Source organism: Mobula birostris, chromosome 6, assembly GCF_030028105.1.
Source record: "Mobula birostris isolate sMobBir1 chromosome 6, sMobBir1.hap1, whole genome shotgun sequence".
NCBI classification, from domain to species: Eukaryota; Metazoa; Chordata; class Chondrichthyes; order Myliobatiformes; family Myliobatidae; genus Mobula; species Mobula birostris.
Genome location: NC_092375.1, coordinates 70,638,671 through 70,664,773, shown reverse-complemented (window position 1 = coordinate 70,664,773; position 26,103 = coordinate 70,638,671). Strand labels below are relative to the sequence as shown.

General features: G+C 40.7%; 1 protein-coding gene across 4 annotated transcripts in view; it reads left to right on the top strand.

The window, feature by feature from the left end:
- The window catches only part of usp16 (ubiquitin specific peptidase 16), a 62,117-nt gene that overhangs the window by 16,310 nt on the left and 19,704 nt on the right, over positions 1–26,103 (top strand). For 3 of the 4 annotated variants that reach the window (XM_072260609.1, XM_072260610.1, XM_072260611.1), the window contains 6 exons: positions 2,686–2,861; positions 13,010–13,113; positions 19,110–19,213; positions 19,497–19,657; positions 21,133–21,228; positions 23,755–23,885. In XM_072260609.1, the coding sequence (XP_072116710.1) occupies positions 2,686–2,861; positions 13,010–13,113; positions 19,110–19,213; positions 19,497–19,657; positions 21,133–21,228; positions 23,755–23,885 (772 nt within the window). Of the gene's footprint in view, positions 1–2,685; positions 2,862–13,009; positions 13,119–19,109; positions 19,214–19,496; positions 19,658–21,132; positions 21,229–23,754; positions 23,886–26,103 lie in introns of those variants that run through there. The other variant, XM_072260612.1, reaches the window with a different exon arrangement.

Below are 26,103 nucleotides of genomic sequence, written 5' to 3'. Positions count from 1 at the left end.
AATCAATTGAAACACCTTGATTGTTCACAGTGATCTCCATTTAACTAATTATGTGACTTCTAAAACCAATTGACTGCACTCGTGATGATTTGGTGCGTCATATTAAAGGGGGATGAATATTTGAACCAAATATTTTGTGTTTTATATTTGTAATTAGATCACTTTGTAGAGATTTGTTTTCACTTTGACATGAAAGGGTCTTTTTCTGTTGATCAGTGTCAGAAAAAGCCAAATTAAATCCACTGTGATTCAATGTTGTAAACAATACAACATGAAAACTTCCAAGGGAGGTGAATACTTTTTATAGGCACTACATAAAGTGATGCTAGGTACAGGAGTGTTTGTATACACGGTGACTGACAGGAAATGATAAAATAGGATGGTGGGGATGTGATGTGGTGGGCTAGTGGGTGGTGTTGTTTATCAGCATTACTGCTTAGTGACTGCTTTTGAGATTGTTGGTCCTGATGTGGGTGCTGCGGCCTCCCTGATGGGAGTGGGACAAACAGTCTACGATCAGGGTGGGTGGTATCCTTCATGACATTGCTGGCCTTTTTCCAGGATCTTTCTGTATATTAGTCTTTCATGTTGGATAGCCTAGTGCCGGTGACATGTTTGGCAGTTTTGACTACCTGTTGTAGAGCTGTGTAGTTTCTGTACCATGCAATGATACAGCATATTAGGATGCTCTCCACTGCACATCTGTGGAAAATCTTGAGTATTGATGTGCAAAGATGAAGATTAGCTTTATTAGTCACGTGTAGTGAAATATGCAGTGAAATGCATCATATGGTTCAAAGACCAACGTAGTACATGTATTTGCTGGGGGCTGCCCGCAAATGTTGCCATCCTTCTGGCACCAACCTAGCATGACCACAACTTACTACCCCTAACTGTAGTCTTTGGAGTGTGGGAGGAAACAGAAGCACCTGGAGTAAAGCAGCACAGTTACAGAGAGAGCGTACAAACTCGTTTCAGATGGCAGCAGGACTTCAGCCCGGATTGCTGACGCTGTAGTGGTGTTACACTAACCATTATGCTACTATGGTGCCCTGTGAAATTTATGCAACTACCTGTTTCTACCTAATGGTCACTGATTCCTTCTCTGGCCAGCCTTCCTTCAGGTTTGAGGTCACTACATCTTGAAATGTGCTGTTTAAGTAACTGTCAGTGTTCTGGATGAACTGTGGTGCTTCCATCTGGTGCACAAGCCTCAAAACCTTGCACTTAGTTGGCCAAGCTGCAGGCATTTTCTGCATATGTGGTCTCCTAGAAAGCAAACAGCATCTCGGAATTTCCACGTACTACGTCACATCACACATGGAACTATATTCCCCAATCGGTTTTATTTAGAAACAGGTCCATAAAATGTATCCAACAGTTTCTGTACTCACACAATTTGAACAATTAAAAAAGTAAAAATACTCATTGGAAGTCTCAATTGTGTTTGTGTCCTTTTCTGTGATAGTTGCAAGGACTTCCACTGAGTATTTTCACTTCTTTATCATTCAGATTGTGGGGCGGCACAGAGGTATAGTGGTTAGCACAATGCTGTTACAGTGCCAGCGGCCTGGGTTCAATTCCTGCTGTTTTCTGTAAGGAGTTTGTACGTTCCCCGTGACTGCTTTCTGTAAGGAGTTTGTACGTTCCCCGTGACTGCTTTCTGTAAGGAGTTTGTACGTTCCCCGTGACTGCTTTCTGTAAGGAGTTTGTACGTTCCCCGTGACTGCTTTCTGTAAGGAGTTTGTACGTTCCCCGTGACTGCTTTCTGTAAGGAGTTTGTACGTTCCCCGTGACTGCTTTCTGTAAGGAGTTTGTACGTTCCCCGTGACTGCTTTCTGTAAGGAGTTTGTACGTTCCCCGTGACTGCTTTCTGTAAGGAGTTTGTACGTTCCCCGTGACTGCTTTCTGTAAGGAGTTTGTACGTTCCCCGTGACTGCTTTCTGTAAGGAGTTTGTACGTTCCCCGTGACTGCTTTCTGTAAGGAGTTTGTACGTTCCCCGTGACTGCTTTCTGTAAGGAGTTTGTACGTTCCCCGTGACTGCTTTCTGTAAGGAGTTTGTACGTTCCCCGTGACTGCTTTCTGTAAGGAGTTTGTACGTTCCCCGTGACTGCTTTCTGTAAGGAGTTTGTACGTTCCCCGTGACTGCTTTCTGTAAGGAGTTTGTACGTTCCCCGTGACTGCTTTCTGTAAGGAGTTTGTACGTTCCCCGTGACTGCTTTCTGTAAGGAGTTTGTACGTTCCCCGTGACTGCTTTCTGTAAGGAGTTTGTACGTTCCCCGTGACTGCTTTCTGTAAGGAGTTTGTACGTTCCCCGTGACTGCTTTCTGTAAGGAGTTTGTACGTTCCCCGTGACTGTTTTCTGTAAGGAGTTTGTATGTTCCCCGTGACTGTTTTCTGTAAGGAGTTTGTATGTTCCCCATGACTGTGGGGGTTTCCTCCCACATTACAAAGACATACAGATGAGTTAGTAGGTTAATTGGTCACATGGGTGTCATTGGGATGGCATGGGCTCGATGGGTCGAAATAAACTGTTATGTGCTTATATTGAATACTAACAGTAGACCAATTCATTTCAAAATTTGCACAACTTTAGAGTAAAAATATGTAACTAATGAAACCAATTACAGTTATGAGGCAAAATTTGTATGCCTAACTAAATTTTGAATTTTCCATTATTTCAGTGCCTCAATGTACTCACTTTCATAAGGGAGTGAACCAACGCACGGTTAAGAAAGTTTTTGACCAGGATTGGTGCAATGCTTGTGATGTCTGCAAAGCTGAGGACAAAACTGAGAGCAAATGTGAGGAAACTGATGAAACGCTAACCATCTGGTTATGCTTAAAATGTGGGCATAAGGTAAATCGCTGTAAGAACCACAGTAATTTGCTTGCAACCTCTAGTAAAGTTTGGCTTTAAGTATTGAAACTCAATGTGTGTTACTTGGTTAAAGGAGCTGAAATGCGTCCCATGACTAGCAAATGATTTAGCATATTACGATGGTTTGAATGTCTGAGGAGGATATCTTCATTAAAATATTTCTTCATCTTTTGGTCAATAACTGATGTCAGACCACAAGATCAAGTTGAGGATCTGTACGGAAATGGCTTTCCCACCATTCAGTGAATATATGTGAGCTCAGAGATTACTAAATTTATACGCCCACATTCACATTTATTTTGTCATAGATCAGTGCACTGTTTTATTCAGATCAGTAGCTTCAGAAAGTTTTTCTTTCTTTCTACATTGTGAAATGGAAATTCATCAGTTTTGAATTACATTGTCCCATGGTTGCTAGACAAACCATCCATATATGCCAGATTTTGTTATTTCCTAACTTTTTATTAAGGCGAGGCTGTAGCGTATTGGCTAGGTCATGACAGCTGAGATCGGCCCCATGGTTTGTTCATCCTGCAGCATGTGGGAAATCAGGGATACTTCCAGTGTCCCTGACGACTATGTGTGCAGGAAATGTGTCCAGCTGCAGCTTCTGGCAAACCGCATTGAGCGGCTGGAGCTGCGATTGGATTCATACTGGAGCATCCGTGATGCTGAGAAAGTCGTGAATAGCACGTTCAATGAGTTGGCCACACCGCAGGTAAAGGCTACACAGGCAGAAAGGGAATGGGTGGCCACTAGACAGCGTAGCAGTAGGCAGGTAGTGCAGGAGTCCCCTCGGGTCATCTCCCTCCTAAACAGATATACTGTTTTGGATACTGTTGGGGGAGATGTCTCATCAGGGGAAGGCAGCAGCAGCCGAGTTCATGGCACCATGGGTGGCTCTGCGGCACAGGAGGGAAGGAAAAGGAGTGGGAGAGCTATAGTGATAGGGGATTCGATTGTAAGGGGAAAAGATAGGCTTTTCTGCGGCTACAAACGAGACTTCAGGAGGGTATGTTGCCTCCCTGGTGCAAGGGTCAAGGATGTCTCTGAGCAGCTGCAGGACATTCTGGAGTGGGAGGGTGAACAGCCAGTGGTCATGGTGCACATAGGTACCAACAATAGAGGTAAAGAAACAGGATCAAGTCCAGCAAGGTGAATTTAGGGAGTTAGGAGATAAACTAAAAAGTAGGACCACAAAGGTAATAATCTCTGGATTACTACCAGTGCCATGTGCTAGTCAGAGTAGGAATAGGAGGATATATCAGATGAATACGTGGCTTGAAAAATGGTGCAAGGGGGAGGGCTTGAAATTTCTGGGGCATTGGAACCAGTTCTGGAGGAGGTGGGACCGGTACAAACAGGACGGTCTGCATCTGGGCTGGACTAGAACCAATGTCCTGGGGGAGTGTTTGCTACTGTTGTTCAGGAGGATTTAAACTAATGTGGCAGGGGGATGGGAACAAGTGCAGAGAGACAGAGGGGTGTAAAATGAGGGTAGAAGCAAAATGTAGTAAGGTGAAAAGTAAAAGTGGCAGGCAGGTAAATCCAGGGCAAAAATCAAAAAGGGCCACTTTTCAACATAATTGTATAAGGGCTAAGAGTGTTGTAAAAACAAGTTTGAAGGCTTTGTGTGTCAATGCAAGGAGCATTCGTAACACGGTGGATGAATTGAATGTGCAGATAGTTATTAATGAATATGATATAGTTGGAATCACAGAGACATGGCTCCAGGGATGGGAGCTCAACATTCAGGGATATTCAATATGCAGGAGGGATAGACATGAGAGGAAAGGAGATGGGGTAGCATTGCTGGTTAGAGAGGAGATTAACGCAATAGAAAGGAAGGACATTAGCCTGGAGGATGTGGAATCGATATGGGTAGAGCTGCATAACACTAAGGGGCAGAAAACGCTGGTGGGAGTTGTGTACAGGCCAGCTAACAGTAGTAGAGAGGTTGGGGATGGCATTAAACAGGAAATTAGAAATGCGTGCAACAAAGGAACAGCAGTTATAATGGGTGACTTCAATCTACATATAGATTGGGTGAACCAAATTGGTAAGGGTGCTGAGGAAGAGGATTTCTTGGAATGTATGCGAGATGGTTTTCTGAACCAACATGTTGAGGAACCAACTAGAGAGCAGACCATTCTAGACTGGGTATTGAGCAATGAGGAAGGGTTAGTTAGCAATCTTGTCGTGCGAGGCCCCTTGGGTAAGAGTGACCATAAAATGGTGGAATTCTTCATTAAGATGGAGAGTGACATAGTTAATTCAGAAACAAAAGTTCAGAGCTTAAAGAAGGGTAACTGAAGGTATGAGACGTGAATTAGCTAAGATAGACTGGCAAATGGTACTTAAAGGGTTAACGGTGGATATGCAATGGCAAGCATTTAAAGATCGCATGGCTGAACTACAACAATTGTTCATCCCAATTTGGCAAAAGAATAAACGAGGGAAGGTAGTGTACCTGTGGCAGGGAAGGTAGTGCACCCGTGGCTGACAAGGGAAATTAGGGATAGTATCAACTGCAAAGAAGAAACACACAAATTAGCCAGAAAAAGCAGCACACCTGAGGACTGGGAGAAATTCAGAGTCCAGCAGAGGAGGACAAAGGGCTTAATTAGGAAAGGGAAAAAAGATTATGAGAGAAAGCTGGCTGGGAACATAAAAGCTTTTACAGTTAGTTTTTATAGGTATGTGAAAAGAAAAAGATTGGTTAAGACAAATTTCGGTCCCTTACAGTCAGAAACAGGTGACTTGATCATGGGGAGCAAGGACATGGCAGACCAATTGAATAATTACTTTGGTTCTGTCTTCACTGAGGAGGACATAAATAATCTTCCGGAAATAGTAGGGGACCGAGAGTCTAGTGAGATGGAGGAACTGAGGGAAATACATGTTAGTAGGGAAGTGGTGTTAGGTAAATTGAAGGGACTAAAAGCAGATAAATCCCCAGGGCCAGATGGTCTGCATCCCAGAGTGCTTAAGGAAGTAGCCCAAGAAATAGTGGATGCATTAGTGATAATTTTTCAAAACTCTTTAGATTCTGGATTAGTTCCTGAGGATTGGAGGGTGGCTAATGTAACCCCACTTTTTAAAAAAGGAGGGAGAGAGAAACCGGGGAATTATGGACCGGTTAGGCTGACATTGGTGGTGGGGAAAATGCTAGAGTCAGTTATCAAAGATGTGATAACAGCACATTTGGAAAGCGGTGAAATCATCGGACAAAGTCAGCATGGATTTGTGAAAGGAAAATCATGTCTGACGAATCTTATAGAATTTTTTGAGGATGTAACTAGTAGAGTGGATAGGGGAGAACCAGTGGATGTGGTATATTTGGATTTTCAAAAGGCTTTTGACAAGGTCTCACACAGGAGATTAGTGTGCAAACTTAAAGCACACAGTATTGGGGGTATGATATTAATGTGGATAGAGAATTGGTGGGCAGACAGGAAGCAAAGAGTGTGGGAATAAACGGGACCTTTTCAGAATGGCAGGCAGTGACTTGTGGGGTACCGCAAGGCTCAGTGCTGGGACCCCAGTTGTTTACGATATATATTAATGACTTAGACGAGGGAATTAAATGCAGCATCTCCAAGTTTGCGGATGACACGAAGCTGGGCGGCAGTGTTAGCTGTGAGGAGGATGCTAAGAGGATGCAGAGTGACTTGGATAGGTTGGGTGAGTGGGCAAATTCATGGCAGATGCAATTTAATGTGGATAAGTGTGAGGTTATCCACTTTGGTGGCAAGAACAGGAAAACAGATTATTATCTGAATGGTGGCCGATTAGGAAAAGGGGAGATGCAACAAGACCTGGACGTCGTTGTACACCAGTCATTGAAAGTGGGAATGCAGGTACAGCAGGCAGTGAAAAAGGCGAATGGTATGCTGGCATTCATAGCAAGAGGATTCGAGTACAGGAGCAGGGAGGTTCTACTGCAGTCGTACAAGGCCTTTGTGAGACTGCACCTGGAGTATTGTCTGCAGTTTTGGTCCCCTAATCTGAGGAAAGACATTCTTGCCATAGAGAGAGTATAAAGAAAGTTCACCAGGTTGATTCCTGGGATGGCAGGACTTTCATATGATGAAAGATTGGATCGACTAGGCTTATACTCACTGGAACTTAGAAGATTGAGGGGGGATCTTAATGACACGTATAAGATCCTAAAGAGATTGGACAGGCCAGATGCAGGAAGATTGTTCCCTATGTTGGGGAAGTCCAGAATGAGAGGTCACAGTTTAAGGATAAAGGGGAAGCCTTTTAGGACCGAGATGAGGAAAAACTTCTTCACACAGAGAATGGTGAATCTGTGGAATTCTCTGCCACAGGAAACAGTTGAGGCCAGTTCATTGGCTATATTTAAGAGGGAGTTAGATATGGCCCTTGTAGCTAAAGGGATCGGGGGGTATGGAGAGAAGGCAGGTACAGGGTTCTGAGTTGGATGATCAGCCATGATCATACTGAATGGCGGTGCAGGCTTGAAGGGCTGAATGGCCTACTCCTGCACCTATTTTCTATGTTTTCTATGTTTCTATGTTTATCTCTGCTGTAACTGCTATATATTTTCCCCACAAATTTTTTAAATTTTACCTTTATCAAACCTGCATTAAGAGTGAACATTTTTATTTGCATAAAAAGAGTGAAATAATGTGCTTGACTCTGATATTCATAGTCAATGCAGACACCAAAGCAGAAGTTAGAAAAGGGGAAAGATTGTAGTGGAGTACAAAAGAGCCGAGTGCAAAAAACACAAAGATTACTAGACTCCAAAAGGACAATTAGTGTGAGGGCATTTTATCTAAATGCTGCAGTACTCAAAGCAAAGCCAGTAAAATTGTGGCACGAATCAGTACAGTAGGATATGATTTTATGGTGTTTCCAGAAACATGGTTGCAGGGTGAAGATGTTTGGGAATTAAATATGCAAAGATATCAGATACTATTGAAGGATAGGCAGAAAGGCAAAAGAGGCCGGATGGTGCTTTTAATTAAGATGAGATCAGGGCATACTGAGAGACTATATAAGATCTATGGAGCTAAATGTTGAATCTATTTGGGTAGAAATTAGGAATATTAAAGGGAAGCAGTCATTGGTGGGAATTGTCTATAGGCCACCAAATAATGACATTGCAGTGGCACAAGAAATACCTTAAGCAAATATCTGATGCATATAAGAATGGAGAGGCTGTGGTCATGGGGTATTTAATTTGAATATAGATTGTGTGAATCAAGTTTGTCCAGCAGCTTCAGGAGGATTTCATAGAATGCATCCTTTGTTAGTAGCTCTCTTGAGCAGCATATTACTGAACCTATAAGGGAACATGCTATCTTGTATCTGGTCCTGTGCAATGAGATGGGTAAAATTAATGTTGTTGTAGTTAGGGATCCTCTTGGAAAGAGTAACTACAGCATAATTGAACTTCTCATACAAATGGAGGAGGAAGTAGTTCCATCTAAACCAGTGTATTGTGACTAAATACAGAAGACTACACAGGATGAGGGAGGAATTGGTTAGTGTAGACTGCAAACACAGGCTATGTGGTGGAACAGTTGAACAGATTTTTTATGGTGCTCAACAAAATTATATTCCAGTTAAAAGCAATGATGGTAAGGGAAGGGAGAGTCAGCCTTGGATAACTTGGGAAATAAAAAGGAAGGCATCAAACTAAAACCTCATGCATACAAAATCACCAAGAAGAGTAGGAAGCCCGAAGATTGGGAAAATTAAAAAAAACAACAAAGACCCACTGAACAATCAAGAAAGAAAGGGAAGATAGATTGTGAAATTAAACTAGCACAAAATGTAAAAATGGATAGTAAAAGCTTTTATAGTTGTGTATAAAGTAGAAAAGGGCAGTTAAAGTGAACATTTGTTCCTTGGAAGGTGGAAACAAAATTTCATGATGCAGAAATGGGCAAGGCTTTGAACAACTATTATGTAAGTCTTCACAGTGGAGGACACTTCTAACGTCCCAAAATATGATGCAAGTTGAAGTCCTCGATACAATTGCTGTTGCTAAAAAAAATAATGCCAAGCAAACTAGTGGGCTTAAGGATGGATATGTTTCCTGGCCCTGATGGAATGCATCCCAGGGTACTGAAAGAAATGTCAGAGTATTCAGAAGATGGTTTTGTAATAATTCACCAAAATTTCCTGGATTCTGGGCAGGTCCTGGTGGATTAGAAGGCAACGAATGTCATGACACTTGTTTTAAAAAAAAGCTATGTAAGCAAAATGCAGGTAACTATAGACCAGTTCCTAAATGTCTGTAGTCAGGAAAATGCTTGATGCTATCACTAAGGATGAAATAGTGCGATATCCAGATAGAAATGGTTCCATCAGGCAGATATAACATGGATTCAGGAAGGGCAGGTTCTGTTTGACTGATTTAGTGGAGTTCTTTTAAGGATGTTATGAATGCAGTGGATAAAGGGGAACAGGTGGATTTTACAATGCAATGGATTCTGATTCATTGGGTCACAACAGGATCAATATATCTCGGTCCAGTTAGCTGGTTCCATTGAAGTAGTTAAAATGCATGAAAAAGACAAACTACCGTTTAACTAAGTAACAAATTATGTATTCAAATGAAATACAGAACAAATTGGAACACTACCTATACCATTACAGTACTATGAAACTGCAGAAGTTCATAATGATTAACGACAGAGAAATTCATCCACGGAACTGCAGAAGTTCATAATGATTAACGACAGACAAATTCATCCACTGTACATTGATTGTAAATGAACAAAATCACTGCAGAGAATAGACTGCCTTCATACAATGCTTTCACAGATTGCATTCTTCAAATTTTGATTTTCATTGTAACATTCAAGATGATTGTAGATACCTTCAAATTCTTCATAGTTCCCAACCTGTTGAAGTTGTGAAATCATTTCATTTTCACTCCTGGCAGTTTCTGGCATCTCCAAGCCTGAACAACCACAGAGAGCAAAACAATTCCGAATTGTCTTACTGCTTATTTCTTGCCAACTATCAGTGACAGAAATTACTGCTCTTTGCATGGAACTGATGCTATTTTAAAAACTTCGCTCTAAACACAGTGTAGTGTCTAATGGCCACCAGGTACACGCGACTGAAGTTCGTTAGAAGATGTTCGTCAACAGTCTCCTGTCCCAATTAAGTGGCAGTGTCCCACTTAAATGAAGGAAAACAGCTATTTTCTTGATTAGTTTTTATTCTTTGAGTTGTCCCAAATAAGCAGCTGCCCTAATTAACCAATGGCGCAATTAACTGGAATCCACTGTACTTGGTTTTCCAGAAGGCATTCGACTAAGCGCCACATAAAAGACTATCCAAAAGATAAGGATGCATTGAGATGGGAGTAATCTATTATTATGGATAGTGGATTTGTTAATCAATAGAAGGCAGAGAGTTGGGATAAATGAGTGTGCCTATGGATAGCTGTCACTGGTGTGTGGGGTGCTGTAGGGGGTTGGTGCTTGTTTGGTCATCGATTTATGAAAATTAGATCAGAGGATTATTTAAATATTGAAATATTACAGCATGCTTTGTGCAAAGACTTAGACAGTCTTGTTAATGTTGTTGAAAAAGTGTAATAAATATTTCAATGGAGTAATACAATTTTGAGTATTAAATTGGTATTAGGACTAGTTCTGATGTTTACAGAGCTAAATCAAAATCACCTTAGTTTTATTTATTCTCCCCGTTATTACCCTTGTATTGGTTGGTGGAAATTGTCAGTTAAAGTTTGAACATAAAACATTGAGCAAGCAGCTGAGGACTAGCCCATGGTGTGTGCACTGACCATGATAACAAACTACAATAACCACCCCTCCATTTCCTGCCTGTTTGTGTGCCTACCTAAATGCCTTTTTAAACATTGTTATCATAGCTACTTTCATCATCTCCCCTGACATGTGTTACAGCCACAACTCTTTATACAAACAAAATAAAACTTGCTTTGTAAATTATGTTTAAACTTTCCCTTTCTCACTTTAAAGCTATGCCCTCTGGTGTTTGACATTTCCTCTCTGGGAGAAAGACATGGACTCGCTTCCCCTTTTGTGCTTTTCATAATTTTATACACTTTCCTCAGGTCACCCCTCAGCCTCTGGTGCTCCAGAAAAAAAAGGTCCAGGTTTGTCCAACTTCACCTTATAGCTTAACACTTTAATCCAGGAACAACCCAGTGAACCTCTTCTGCACCCTCCCCAAAGCCTCCATATCTTTCCAGTAATGCAGCAACAAGAACTCCATGCAAAACTCCAAATGTGGCTGAATCAGTTCCTGCTATATCTGCAACATGACTTTGCTGATTTTTCTACTGGGACCAGTGAAAGCAAGCATGCCCTATGCTGCTTTTAACACGCTATCTACTTGTGTTACTACTTTTGAGGAGGTATGAACTTGTGCCCAAAGATCCCTTTGTACATAATACAGGTGCACATTCCTTTATCCAAAATTCTGAAATCCAAAAAGCTCTGAAAACCGAAGTTTTTTTCGCCAACAGCTGACATCACTCAGGTGTGACGTGGCAGCACTAGCAGAGGCCGCCAGACATCAATTGTGGCTCAGCGCTCGTACTGGTTACACGTGTATTTGCTGTTCACTGATATTTTGTGTTCACTGTTGACTTTGTGTTTAATTTCACTGTGAGAATGTCAAAAAGAGCTGCAGATACCCCTATGGGTAACAATGAGAAAAAGAGAAGGAATCTTCTCTATCAATAATGCAGAAAGTGGAGTTATTGCAGAAACTTGATCATGGTGTGTCTGTGCAGTGTCTTACTGAAGAAAATAGTGTCAGAACTACCACTGTATATGATTTAAATAAACAGAAAGACAAGTTACTGAAGTTTTATAGTGACAGTGACGTTCTACATTTATTCCAATAAGTCATTTACCATGTGTTTGATTCGGTTCGTTTGAAGTTGTATATTTTTATGTTTTATTGAATGTTTTTGTTGGAAATCAAATTTCTTGTCATTATTCCCTAAACAATACAGTATAACAATTATTTACATAGCATTTACATTGTATTAGGTATTATAAGTAATCTAGAGATGATTTAAAGTATACGGGAGGATGTGCATAGGTTTGGTGCACCGCTGGGTCCTAAACTCCACCACATTGAGACAGGTTAAATAAGGGACTTGAGCATACGTGTTTTTTGGTATCGGTGGGGGGTGGGGTTCTGAATTCCAAAATGCAACTGGCCCCAAGGATTTCGGATAAGGGATTGTGGATCTGTACTCCGAAGGGTCCTGCCATTTATTGCATAGTTTCTTTATACATTGGACTTTGCAAAGTGCAATACTTCACATTCGACTCTGCCATTGCTCTGCCCGTATTTCCAAGTGATCTATATACTGCTAGATCCTTTGATAACCTTCCTAAATAGCCACGACACTGCAATTTTTTGTGCCATTTCCAGACTTGCTAATCAGCTATCTTACATTTTGTCTAAATCATAAATATCCTCAAACAAAAGGTTCCGGAGCTCATCTCCACAGAGTATCACAGATCTTACCAACAATAAGAATAATCCCCCTCCACTACCACCCTTTGTTTTCTACAGCTGAACCAATTTGAATCTATTCTGCCAAATCTCCATGGACCCACGTGACTAAATCTTTTGGATCAGCCTACCATGAGGGTCCTTTAGTAATGGCCCTGCCGTTGCTGCCACCCACGTGGCCCTGCTCGCAACATAACCCAATCAGCTTCATAAGAAATGCCGTCCTCTATACAAAGCCATGCTGTCTAATAATTCAAAGCTTTTCTACATCTAAGCCCAAAGAATCAACTAAAATAATTTCCCTACCACTGTTGTGAAACTCACTGACCTATAATTTGTTGGATTATCCCTACTGCCCTTAAGTGAAGGAACAACATTGGTTGTTCTTCAATCTCCAGGACTTAAAGGCCCCAGCAATCTCCTCCTCTCTTGCCTCCCTCAATAACCTGGAGAGATCTCATCAGGCCATGGGTACCTATCCGGTTTAATGTTTGTCAAAGGACCTGGCGCCACCGCCTCTCTCTGGGCAAATGCATGCTTCCGGTGGCCATTTTGTGTAATAAAAATGTTTTCTCAGCAATGTGTGATTATGTAATGGCTTACTTTATATTTTTCAGGGTTGTGGGAGGTATTCAGAAGGACAACATGCTCTTAAACATTACAATGGGCCACATTCAGATGCACATTCTGTGGCTCTTTGTTTGGACGACTGGAGCGTATGGTATGGTAACTTGTGTAGGGCAGATATTCATGAATATATAATTGACTGCTATTTTGATAGTGGATTCGTTGTGGAATCCTGATTAACCAATTAAGATGAATACACAAATAGATTCCAGAATGATCACAAATAACTATCAAACATTTTGATACAGTTTTAATGCGTTCCTACCAGTTAGTGACTGCATGGGACTGGGTACCAGAGGGGATCCACTGGAGTTGTAAATTGAGTTTCTGAATTACCTGTCATAGAATTATTTTCCACTAGCAAGTGTACCCTAGAGGTTGTAGAAAAGTTCATCATATCACCTTCTGATCTCTTTAGGAAAGATGTGATTAAGCTAGAGTGAGTGCAGAAAACATTTGTACGAATTGCTTAGATTGGAGAGCTTGAATTTCAAGGAGAGCTGGGATAGATTAGATCTATTTTTCCAAGAAGTGACTTGCTGTATAAAATTGAGAAGCAAAGGCTGGATAGATTGCCTGTGTCTGCTTCCCATGTTTAGAGGTGCCTAAAACTAGAGGTTTTGAAAAAATTTGCATTTCCAATAAATTGCTCTCTTTACTAAAGGAGTGTGGGGGAGGGAAAGTTGGATAATTACTGCAAGCAAGAGAGCCCATAAGATACAGAATCAGAATTAGGCCATTGGGCTCGTTAAGTCTGCTCCACTATTTTGATTCATTATTTTTCCTCCCGACCCCATAGTCTCACCTTCTCCCTGTACCATTTGATGCCCAGACTAGTCCAGAACCTTTCAACCTCTGCTTTAAATATATCCAATGACTTGGCCTCCACAGCCATGTCAGTGGCAATGAATTCCACAGATTTACCATCATCTGGCTAAAGAAAGTCTTCCTTATCTCTGTTCATAAAGGGACATCCATCTATTCTGAGGCTGTACCCTCTTGTGCTATACTTTCCTACTATTGAAAACACCTTCTCATGTCCACTCCATCCGGGCCTTTCAATAGTTAATAGGTTTCAGTGAAATCCTCCCCCCCCCCGCCCATTCTTATTAACTCCAGCCTTAAACAGCCTCACCAATGTCTTATACAAATTCAACATAACATCCCAATTCCTGTACCCAGAACTCTCATTTATGAAGACTGATGGGCCGAAAGGCACTTTTTTTTTAAACAACCTTGTCTACCTGTGATGCCAATTTCAAGGAATTATGCATCTGTATACCCAGATTCCTCTGCTCTGCCTCACTCCTTGGTGTCCTACAATTCACGATGTAAGTCCTACCCTACCTCACAATTGTCTACATTAAATTCTATCTGCTATTTTACCAACTGTAACAGATCCTACTGCAAGCTTTCTCACTGCCTACACCCCCCAATCTTGGTGTCTTCTGCAAACTTGATGATTCAGTTTATCACATTATCATCCAGATATAAAGTAGGTGATTAGCAAGAACGGACCAAGCACCATTGCCTGTGGCACACCACTGGTCACAAGCCTTCAGTCAGAGAGGCAACCATCTACTGCCCCCCTCTGGCTTCTCCAACAAAGCCAATGTCTAATCCAATTTACCAGTTCATCCTGAATACCAAGGGACTGAATTTTCTTGACCAATCTTCCATGTGGGACCTTGTCAAGGGCCTTGCTAAAGTCCATGTAGTCAACATCCACTGCTTTTCATTCCTGATAACCTCCTTGAAAAACTTTAAGATATGATAGACATGACTTGCCATGCACAAAGCCATGTTGACCCACCTAATCAAGTCATATCTATCCCAATATTTTATATCCGGTTGCTTAGAATACCTTCCAATAATTTACCAACTACTGATGTCAGACTCACCAGACTATAATTTCCCGTCTTATTCTTGAACAACGGAACAGAATTAGCTACCTCCATTTCTCCGGCACCTTACCTGTGTGGCAAAGGACATTTTTAATACTTCTGCTGGGGTCCCTCCGACTTCTGCACTAGTCTCCCACAAGGTCCAAAGGAACACCTTGTCAGGCCCTGGGGATTTATCCACCCTAATTTGCCTCGGGACAGCAAGCACCACCTCCTCTTCAAGCCGTATAAAGTCCATAACCTCTATGCTGCTTTACCTCAGTTTTATAGGCACTGTGACCATCTCCCAAGTAAATACAGATGCAGAAAAACCATTTAAGATCTTCCACATTTCTTTCAGCTCCATGCATAGATGGTGACTCAGTGCTTCAACAGGAGCAATTTTGTCCCATGCTCTTACTATATCTGCAGAGATCATGCAGATTCTCCTTCACCTTGTCTGCTGGAGCAGCATCATTCTTTTTTCCTGATTTCCTTCTTGTGTGTGTTCCCCACACCTATGGCCGTCACATTTATTTATTTCTTTATTGATCTATTTATTGATTTGTTATACTCCTCTGCACCTAATTTGTTGTGCTGCCTGCACCTGCTATGTACCTCCTTCTTCTTAACCAGAGCTTCAATATCTGTTGAAAACTATGGTGCCGTAAAAGTGTTAGATTTGCCTTTTATTCTGACAGGAACATACAAAATCTACCCTCAGAATTTCACTTACCAGATATCCCTTTTCCAGAACCAACCTTTTCCAGTCCACACTTGTCAGATCCTTTCCGATATCATCAAAATTGGTCTTTCTCCAAGCTAGATTTTCAACCCGAGGATACAGCTTATCTTCTCCATAATTATCCCGAATCTAATGGAATTATGATCACTAGGTACGAAGTATTTCACACACATCCTTCTGTCACCTGCTCTGTCTCATTTCCTAAAGGAAGATCCAGTATCACATTCTCTGGGGCTTTTACATATTGATTAAATAAACTTCCATGGACCCATCTGACAAACTCTATCCCATCCAGATCTTTTGCAGAGTCCCAGTCTGTGGTAAGTTAAAGTCATCTATTATCACCATCTTGTTTCTCTTGCAATGTCTGCTATATTTCTGATATTTTAGTTCCACCCATGTGGCCTCAGTAGACAAGCCCTCCAATCTGTCCAGCACATCTTCCCGTAGATGGAGGGCCCAAACTGCTCACAATATTACAAATATGGTCTGACCAACACCGTATAAAGCCTCAGCGTTACATCCTTGCTTTTGTATACTAGTCTTCTCAAAGTGAATGTAACATTGCATTTATCTTCCTTGCTAGTGACTCAATCTGTAAGTTAACCCTGAGGAAATCATGCAATATAACTCCGAAGTCCCTTTGCAACTCCGCCTTATTACTTCCACCAAAGTGCATGACCATACACTTCCCTATGATGTATTTTGTCTGCTACCTCTTTGCCCGTTCTCCTAATCTGTCAAATCCTTCTGCAAATTACGTGTCCCTCCACCTAATTTTTTATCATCTTCAAACTTGGTCACAATGCCATTAATTCTGTCATCCAGATCATGACATATAACATGAAAAATAATAAACCCAATACCAATCCCTGCATAACACAACTAGTGGCAGCCAACCAGAAAACCTCTACCTTTATTCTCACTCTTTGCCTTCTGCCAGTCAGTTAATCTTCTGTCCATGCTAATATCTTTCCTGTAATACCATGGACACTCATTTTGTTTTCAACCTCAACGTGTGGCACCTTGTTTAATGCTCTCTGAAATCCAAGTAATTTACGTCCACAGACTCTTTTGTCTATCCTGCCTGTTATTTAGTTAGAAAGTAATGCAGTGCAGAACCAGGCCCTTTGGTCCATCTAGTCCTTGCTGAATTATTATTCTACCTAGTCCCATTGACCTGCATATGAACTGAAGCCCTTCATACCCCTCTCATTCACGTACTTAGCCGAATTACTCTTGTATGTGAAATTGAACCTGCATCCACTACTGCTGGCAGCTCATACCACACTCTCACCACCTCATATTTTTCCAAATAAGTAGTAGGCAGCTGTCGATCCCAGGGAATCATGGGTTTGCGCTTCTGGTGGACTGTGTCCTCTTCAGGGCGCAAGCCGGGGTAGTGCTATTGCCCATGCAGCAGTTTCCCCCTGTCCACATCACTGACGTAGTCCAAGGGAAGGACAAGCGCCAATACAGCTTGGCACCAGTGTTGTCGCAGAGGTTGCCAGAGTGAAGTTGTAAACAACATCAAACTGCCTTAGGGACCCCGGCTCTGGATTTCTTCCTCGGGGTTTACTCCTGAAGCCTTTCCCATAGGTGGGTATGGCCACAAGGCAGTGGATGTTTAAAATTGGAGACTTCCTTCTTTTAGGCCGACTGCCGTCCAAGGCTGACAACTACCACCTGCCTGAAGCATCTGGTTTTGAGGCGCCAGTGGTCCGCCTTTGCCCCTTCTCTTGTCAGTGGAAACAGTTCCACTGGGCCTAGTAGCTAAACCACACGTGAAGGCCAAGAGTTGGACTATGTTGTCAGAAGCTGTTACGGACGCACACCATTAGGAGCACTTAATAGCTAATGGGACCTTATCCCCACTGTCACCCCCCAGCTATGACAACCTTAGGAATCTCCCTTAAATAACTCACTTCCTAAATTACTGAAGCCCATCATCCTACTAAGGCATGGGCTGCCGACTGTAGCTTGTCAGAGTCCTCTGTCAAATTGTGCCCAGGTGTAGCCCTTCTTTTTGTCTTCTACATGAAGATCCTTCCTCTTCCAGGGATGAGGTGTTTGGATCTTCTGTTGGCATTTCAGTAGCACTGAATTTTTACAGGATAGGGTTGCTAGCCACATGTCCAACCTTCCTCTTTTCACAGCTGGGCTTGGGACCATTCACGGCAGAGTTACAAATATTTCACTATTCATCTTGACCCTTGACCTCTAGTTCTAGTTTCACCCAACCTCAGTGGAAAAAGGCTGCTTGCCCTATATATACACCCCTCATAATTTTGTTTACCTCATATAATCTCCTCTCAATTTTCTACAGTCCAAGGAATAAAGTCCTAATCTATTCAAATTTTCCCCATAACTCAGCTCCTCAAATTCTAAAAGCATCTCTAAATTTTCTCTGCACTCTTAGAATCTTATATCTTTTCTGTAGGTAGGTGATCAGAACTGTACACAATACTTCAAATTAGGCTTCACTAATGTTTTGTACAGCTTCAACATAACATCTCGATTCCTGTACTCAATACATTGATTTATAAAGGCAATTTTTTCCACATTTCCTCAAGAATTTTATTAGATATGACAGGCAAAGTTTGTCCCTCAGGATATCATACTGACTTCGGCTTATTTTATTGTGTGCCTGAAAAGTACTCTGAAATTTTATCCTTAATGATGGGTACTGATGTTTTACCAACTACTGAAGTCAATCTAATTAGCCTAAAATTTCCAGTCCTTTGCCTCCCGCCACATCCCTTAAATAGTGGAGCAATATTTGTGATTTTTCAGTCGTCTGGAACCTTTCCAGAATCCAGTGATTCTTGAAAGGTCACTACTATTGCCTCTACTATCTCTTCAGCAATCTCTTTCAGAATCCTATGGCGTAGTCCATCTGGTCCAGGTAGCTTACCTACCTTCAGACCTCTCAGCCTCCCAAGCACCTTCTCCTTAGTAATAGCAATTATACTCACTTCTGTTCCCTGACCCACTCAAATTTTTAGCTGGTGTTGTCCACAGTAAAGATGACACAAAGTACTTATTCAGTTTGTCTGCTACTTTTGATTCCCATTACTACCTTTCCAGTATCATTTTCCAATGGTCTGATGTCCACTCTTGCCTCTCTTTTACTCTGCATGTATCTGTAAATATTTCTGGTATCTTCTTTTGTTATTGATGAGCTTTCCTTCATATTTCACCTTTCTTCTCCTTACTGTCTTTTTAATTGCATTCAGTTGTTTTTTAAAAGCTTTCTAATCCTTTACTTTCCCTCTAATTTTTGCTGTATCATATACCTTCTCCTTTTCTCATATGGCAAAGGGTGAAGGCAATCTTTTAGTAGTGTACTAAAAAAAAGAACAAAGAAAAATCAAATCGGGGATAGAAAGATTGATTAAAGTACAATGGAATGTTCACATTATATGTGGTTGATTTCATTAACTTCTAGTTACTGCATCACAGGTGCTATTTGTGTGATAATGCAGTACATTACGAAGCCATGGACCAGTTAGGACAACTTGTGAGCCTTGTCAAAAAAATGGTTGCTGGTAAATCCACTAAAGAAGGTGAGTTGTGCAGAAGGTCTTTGAAATAATTGCAATTTGTAATCTTGTACTCCTGCAAATTTTTCTGCTGAAAATTGTTTTTGCTAGCATTACAATCCATTTAAGGACTGCAGAATATTAGTTGATTGCCTTTCTGGTAAAGCAATTAAATGCTTGTGTCTACAATCTGCATTGCTACTGAATTATGGGTGTTGTAGTTGTTTTGATGGCAATAGCTGATGGGACAGATTAATGCAATCTGAAAATATATTGAGTTTAATTTGCTCCATATTTCTTGTTACAGCTACATCCCCTCTGTCACATCAAAATGATAATGATAAGGGAAGACAAGACAATGAAACAGATGCTGAGAAAGAAAGCAGTTGGGAAGAGAAGAAACAGCAAATATCAGTGAAAGGACTTCGCAATCTTGGGAATACATGTTTTTTCAATGCTGTCATACAGGTGACTAACATGAAACACCAACCATGCTATCTTAAAAACATTAGATGGTTAGTTCTGATATTGTTTAGGTGACATTTTATACCATATTTCAAAAATTGCATTTAACGGGTAAATTACAAGCTAATTTCACTCAGAAGGAACTGCATGCAGCAGGACTTGGACAATATCCTTGCGAATGCTGATAAATGGCAAATAACAATTGCTTCACAAAGGTGCTACCTACCCTTGATAACCAATGGGATTATCATTGCTGAGTTCCACACCACCAATGTCCTGGATTGGCCACATACGTACCATGATTACTACAGCAAGTCAGAGCATAAGACCATAAGATTTAGGAGCAGAAGTAGGCCATTCGGCCCATCAAGTCTGCTCCACCATTCAATCGTGGGCTGATCCACTTCATCTAGTCATCCCCACTCCCCTGCTTTCACCCCATACCGTTTGATGCCCTGGCTAATCAAGAACTTATCTGTCTCTGACTTGCCCTCCACAGCTGCTCGTGGCAACAAATTCCACAAATTTACCACCCTCTTACTAAAGCAATTTCTCTGCATCTCAGTTCTAAGAGGATGTTCTTCAATCCTGAAGTTGTGCCCTCTTGTCCTAGAATCCCCTACCATGGGAAATAACTTTGCCATCAGGCGTTTTAACATTTGAAATGTTTGTATGAGGTCCTCCCTCATTCTCCTGAACTCCCAGGGAATATAGCCCAAGAAATGCCAGACGTTCTGCATACGGTAACCCTCTCATTGCTAGAATCATTCTCGTGAATCTTCTCTGAACCCTCTCCAATGTCAGTATATTGTTTCTAAAATAAGGAGCCCAAATTCATCTCTTGGCAGACCCTGCCTTTCAGCATCTACAAGGCACAAATCAGGGTCCTAATGGAGCACTTTCCACTTGCCTTGATGTGCACTGTTAACAACCCCTTAAGAATTTTGATGCCACCTAGAATAAGGCTACGTCCAAACTACGCCGGTTAATTTTGAAAACGAAGCCTTTTCTCTTCGTTTTGACTTCTCGTCCACACTGAAACGGTGTTTTCAGCCCCCGAAAACGGAGATTTTGAGGAACAGTCTCCAGAGTGAATAAATGTGAAAACGCCTAATATCCATTGCAGTGTGTACGGGGTAACTGGGTCGTCACTACCTTCTAAAGAGCAGGTAGGAATCAGCAAAAAATGCTGGCCTTGCTAGGGATGCCCAGATCCCAAAAATGGATTAAAAAATGAAACTAGCTTGAACAACGATATAATTGCAATACAGTCTCCAGCAACTCGGTTAACCTGATTTTGTAAAGTGAAAGGATTATTTTTGTTCCCAACATTTAATGACATTGCCTCAAAAGTCAGAGCACATTTTTTGTTTCCTCATCCCTGTAGTTTAAGACTTCTGTGGCCATTTTATATAGAAAAGTATTTTTTTATAACTTCTAACATTTGACAAACGCCATCCTTTATTTTTTAAACCTAGATCTTGTCACAGACCTATGTGCTGGGTGAGATGATTCGTGGAACAAAAATCAATGGAACTACATTGACAATTATAACTCGTGATTCTTCAGACCTGGTGGGTGTAGTTTGGAAAACTTGTGTTCATTCATTTGCATTATAGATAATGACCACTACTTTAAACATGATTAAAAAAAAAAAGTCTAACTGTAGATTTTTGTCATATTCAGGTTAATATCCAGGTTATAACATGCAGTAGCAATTTGACCACAGATTTCCAGATTGTTAAATTTTATGTATTTCTGTCCACAATTTAACTTGTAGGTCAAAGATTTCATTAGGGTGAAAACTCATTAGTTCTCTTTGTGTAACTAATGGAATGAAATCATGAAACATGAATTATCTGAGCTGATTCCAGTGTAATTTTCAGTTATTGATATTACAATTTTGAAAAATAGCTTTGTACCTGTCCTCCAAATTCCTTTTTAAAATTTGTATCATCGAGTTATGTTTGATATTGCATCTTAGGAATGTTCTAAAATATTAGCATTTCAGTCACATGTTTAAATATTTCATTTTGGATTTCATATTTTTATGTTGGAGGATCTCCAGAACATAGAAGATAAGACATTGGAACAGAATTAGGTTATTCAGCCCATTGAGTCTGCTCTGCCACTGCATCATGGCTGATATATTATCCTGCAAACCCATTCTCTTGCCTTTTCCCTGTAACCTTTGATGCTCTTACTAATGTAGTCATATTAATATCACAGCTGGATATGGCCTGATATAATTTATAAGTATTGGTATCTTGAACTTGGAGGGGTGGAAGGAGGTTCCTGCTTCTTGCCTGAAAAGTACTCTTGTTTTATGGTTTTAAAAAAAGGGATGCATTGTATCCCAGGTGGGAGAGTAGATACTCCCAAAATTTTGGCAATGTTTTGTGATTGTTTTGAATCCTGCTTGTTGAAATAACTGCTGCATTTGCCTAGCTAGGAACAGCTACTGTACAATGCTCTGCATCTAATAGAAACATCTTAGTTTATTGTACATTCTGACCACGCGTAACACTATCCTGCATAATGCTGATTTGCTACAAAGCGTCTATTCAATTCTTTATTGAAGCTTTAAAATGACAAAAGTTCATTCTAAACACTTAAAACTTCTCGAGTGGCCACAGTAAACATTCCATCAGCCAATGAGAGCGCTTTACATAGGCTCTGAGCCACTCACAGCCAATCATATATTTGTTCACGCTCTGTCTCCCCCGCGTGGGTAAATGCTCTTGCTCTCTCGACAATTCTGGTTTTTTCACCCATGTCTGGAAAATGGCCTGCAACTTCCAGTCAGGGAAGTACATCTAAGATGTCTAGAAAAACATTAACATGGATGTGACTGCAAGTGATATGGTGTTTGGAAGCTGGTGAGCATCAGGCTGATGTTGGTGCCTCTTTGAAATTGGCTATATCAACGATCAGAAAATGCAGACAAGATGAAAGCTTCTGCAATGACTACCTCAAAGTTATCAATGACGAAGGTGACTCATTAAAGGAGCCATTTGCTTGAAAAAATGGAAAATAGACTAAATATATGGGTGGATGACCAAACACATCAGAACATGTCCCTAAGCCAACTGATAATAATGGAAAAAGACAGAAGCATCTTCAATCATATTCAAGAAGTTAATGATACGTTGGTAACATTCACAGCCAGCAGAGGTTGGTTTGATAGATTTAGACAGCACAGTAACCTCCATAGCATACATATCTCTGGTGAAGTGGCTAGTTCAGACAGCAAGGCAGTTAATGATGGCAATGTTGAACAGTTAGTACAACGCATCCTGGGTGAATCTGATGACACGGTTGGAGAAGAGGAAACACCAGCAAAAAACCTCACCACAAAATTCCTCAGCGTTAGCATCACCACGGTCACACAAATCATGGACCAGTTCATGGATAACGACCCTGATTGGGAGTGAAGCAATAAGGCAAAGAGAGGTGTTCTGGACATGATTTACTGCTACCGAGAGCTGCTTCATGAGAGGAAACTTAAGGCAGTCAAATCTCGATGCCTATTTGAAGAAGAAACCAAAGTTAGAAGAGGACCCACAGCCTAGTCCCTCCTCCGAGATGTAACCACCACCCGCTTCCCGCCACTGTTGCTGCTCCACTGATGTACAGGTTAGGCCTGTTTGCGTGTTTGTTACTCCACGGATTACTATGTATACATAAAATAATATCATATACCTCGGGTTTGATTTCTTTATCAGGCACACATGTCATTTGCTTAATGTTATAATGACCCCGCATAGCGCTCCAAATCCAAGGAACGTATCCTTAGCATTAAGCGGGGTCTGAGTATACTGAAATACAAATTATCAGTTTTCCATTTTTCTTTATTTCTTTATTTCTTAGCTTTACTTTGTAATTTATTCATAGTGAGTTTTCAAACATGTATGTTGAAATTGTGAAACCAGGAGATGTTTTCAAGAGAGCCAAAATAGTTACATAGCTCTTTCAAAACATTAAATTGAACAGCACAGAAGGAACAAAAAGGATAGAGGTTTTTTGACAGACTTTGTTTGTTTTGCTTATCAATTATTTTTTGAACTTTAAAGATGTTTTGGTTTAATTTAAATTATCAGGAACCTCTAGAGATACACACTGATCAACTAGGTCCACTGTCATCTGCAATGCATCAATTTCTCCTTGCTATTCAACACACCAAAGAGAGTGTTGTTACTCCAAAGGAGCTGTTCACTCAAGTCTGTAAAAAGTGAGTACGTGTTTGTCAGTGTTATGGCAAGATGAAGCATGTTATATTGTGACAATGCATTCTTTAGCGTTTGATCTCTCAAAACTTAATAATGAATAGAAACATTGCCTGGTTTTCCCACGGTAGTGCTAATTCTTCATAATGGTGGTGTTCAGTTTCTTTTTTTAAATTGATCTTTTTTGCAACAAAATGATGATGAGTAATGAGAACAGAAAGACTTTCATTCATATAGTGTTTTACACAACTTCAAGAAATCCAAAGCATTATAGAAATTGATTATTTTGTGCATTTGGTACGAAAATAGAGGCAGTGCTATATTCAATAAGCAACAATGAAATAATTGACTTCTTTTATAGTTAATTTGTACTTTATGATATCAGGAAAGGTGAGGTATAGCAAAACAGCCAATCAAGTAGAAACTGTAGGAAGTTGTAGATGCTCTCAGTGACCTGGAGGATTACAGGTATGAGAACTGCCTCACCTGCAGTGATTTGAATCTCTGAAAATGTCTATGAGACCATAAGATTTAGGAGCAGAAGTAGGCCATTCGGCCCATCGAGTCTGGTCCTCTGACATGAAACTGTCAGCTGGAAAGGCGACGAGTCACTGGCACAGCTACAAGGCTGAGTTTATTGATATTAACATTGTTACGAAGATAGTCGCACACAGTTTAAGAGTATGCTGATGAAGAGAATTGGTGACCATCAGCAATTGGTGAACAATCAGGTGGTCCCTTGAGTGAATCTTGCTAACTTAGTAACTTTTTGTTTTGGATACTCTTAAGAATGTTAGTTTCTTAAAGAAGTACAGCTGAAGCCAGAACCATGGTATTATGAATAGCTCAAAGGCACAAAAAGGGATGAAATGTGACAGGGCAGTAGTGAAGGGTGGTTGTATCCTTGCCATAGATGTAATTCCAGGATGGCATGTTGTCTCTGGTGCCATTGTCAAGGATGTCACTGGAAAACTATGGAGCAATGTGAATGGCAAGGTTGGAAAAAACAAGGTGATGTCTGCATTGTACCAACAGCAGATGGAAATTAAAGTAAATCTTGTGCAACTCGTAAAGTGTTTTGAAAAAGCAATACCTTAAAGATATAATTCATCTCTGAATTACTCCGTGTCATGTGCTAACATACTGATATAGGAAAATAGAATGCATGACTGGAAAGATGGTATGGGAAGGAGGAATTTGGATTTCTGAGATGATGGAATATTTTCTGGGATAGGTGGGACATGTACAAGTCAAATGGACCAGTGTCTCCCTGGAGAGGTTTTCCAGTGCTTTTGGGGAGTGTTTAAACTAGGCATGGTGATAGATAACTGAGAAGTGTCAGGTTGGGGAAAAATAAAGCTGAAAATTAGGAATGTAGTTAATAAAAGTAACTGCAGTGAAAACAGAAGGAAGGAGCACATAGGGTTAAAGTATACAAAATTGTTAAGGCCAAATTTAAAAGTACTATGTCTAACCTCATACTGGCTGCAGCAAGCTTTATAAATTAACAGCATAAATTGTCTAAGTTTCATGTCATGTGCCACTTGCCCTTGCAGAAATATGGGTGTAGGGTGGCCAAAGCTGGGAAACAAATATTCTAGAATGTTTGACAAATAGGAAGGTCAGGTAAATAGGAAGGTGAAAAAGAAGCTGAGGTATCTGTAAGTGATGATAACTGTTAGATGGGATCTTTGCGCAGTAGATGGTGATGAAAATTATCCTTGGAACTAAGAAATTGAGGTCAGAGCAGAAGCATTGGTGGAATTGTTTATGTGCCTCAGCAAGCAGATATCACAGGGAGCATAGCAGAAATGGTTTTATTCTTCTGCCATTTCTTTATTCCCGTTATAACTGCATGTAAAAGAAATAACATTGTAATTCTGAAGTTATTTAATCTACTTGGACAGGGCAAATCAATTAAGTACCAACAATGTTATAGAATTATATGCTGAGTGGGTGTCCAGATTGGTGTATTGGGGAACCAGTGAGGAAACTAACTATATTAGATATCGGACAGTGGATTGTGAAAGGATTAATTCATAAAGGGGCTCCTGGGAAAGAGTGACAACGATTTGATAGAAATTTATATGAGCGAAAAAGTGATGTAGTTAGATTTGAAACAAGCTATGAATGTGGAAGGTGTAGACTGGCTGTGGTAGATGGATAACTGTTGAAGGATTTGACAGTGGAAGCCATTGGCTGGGATTTAAAGAAATAAAACAT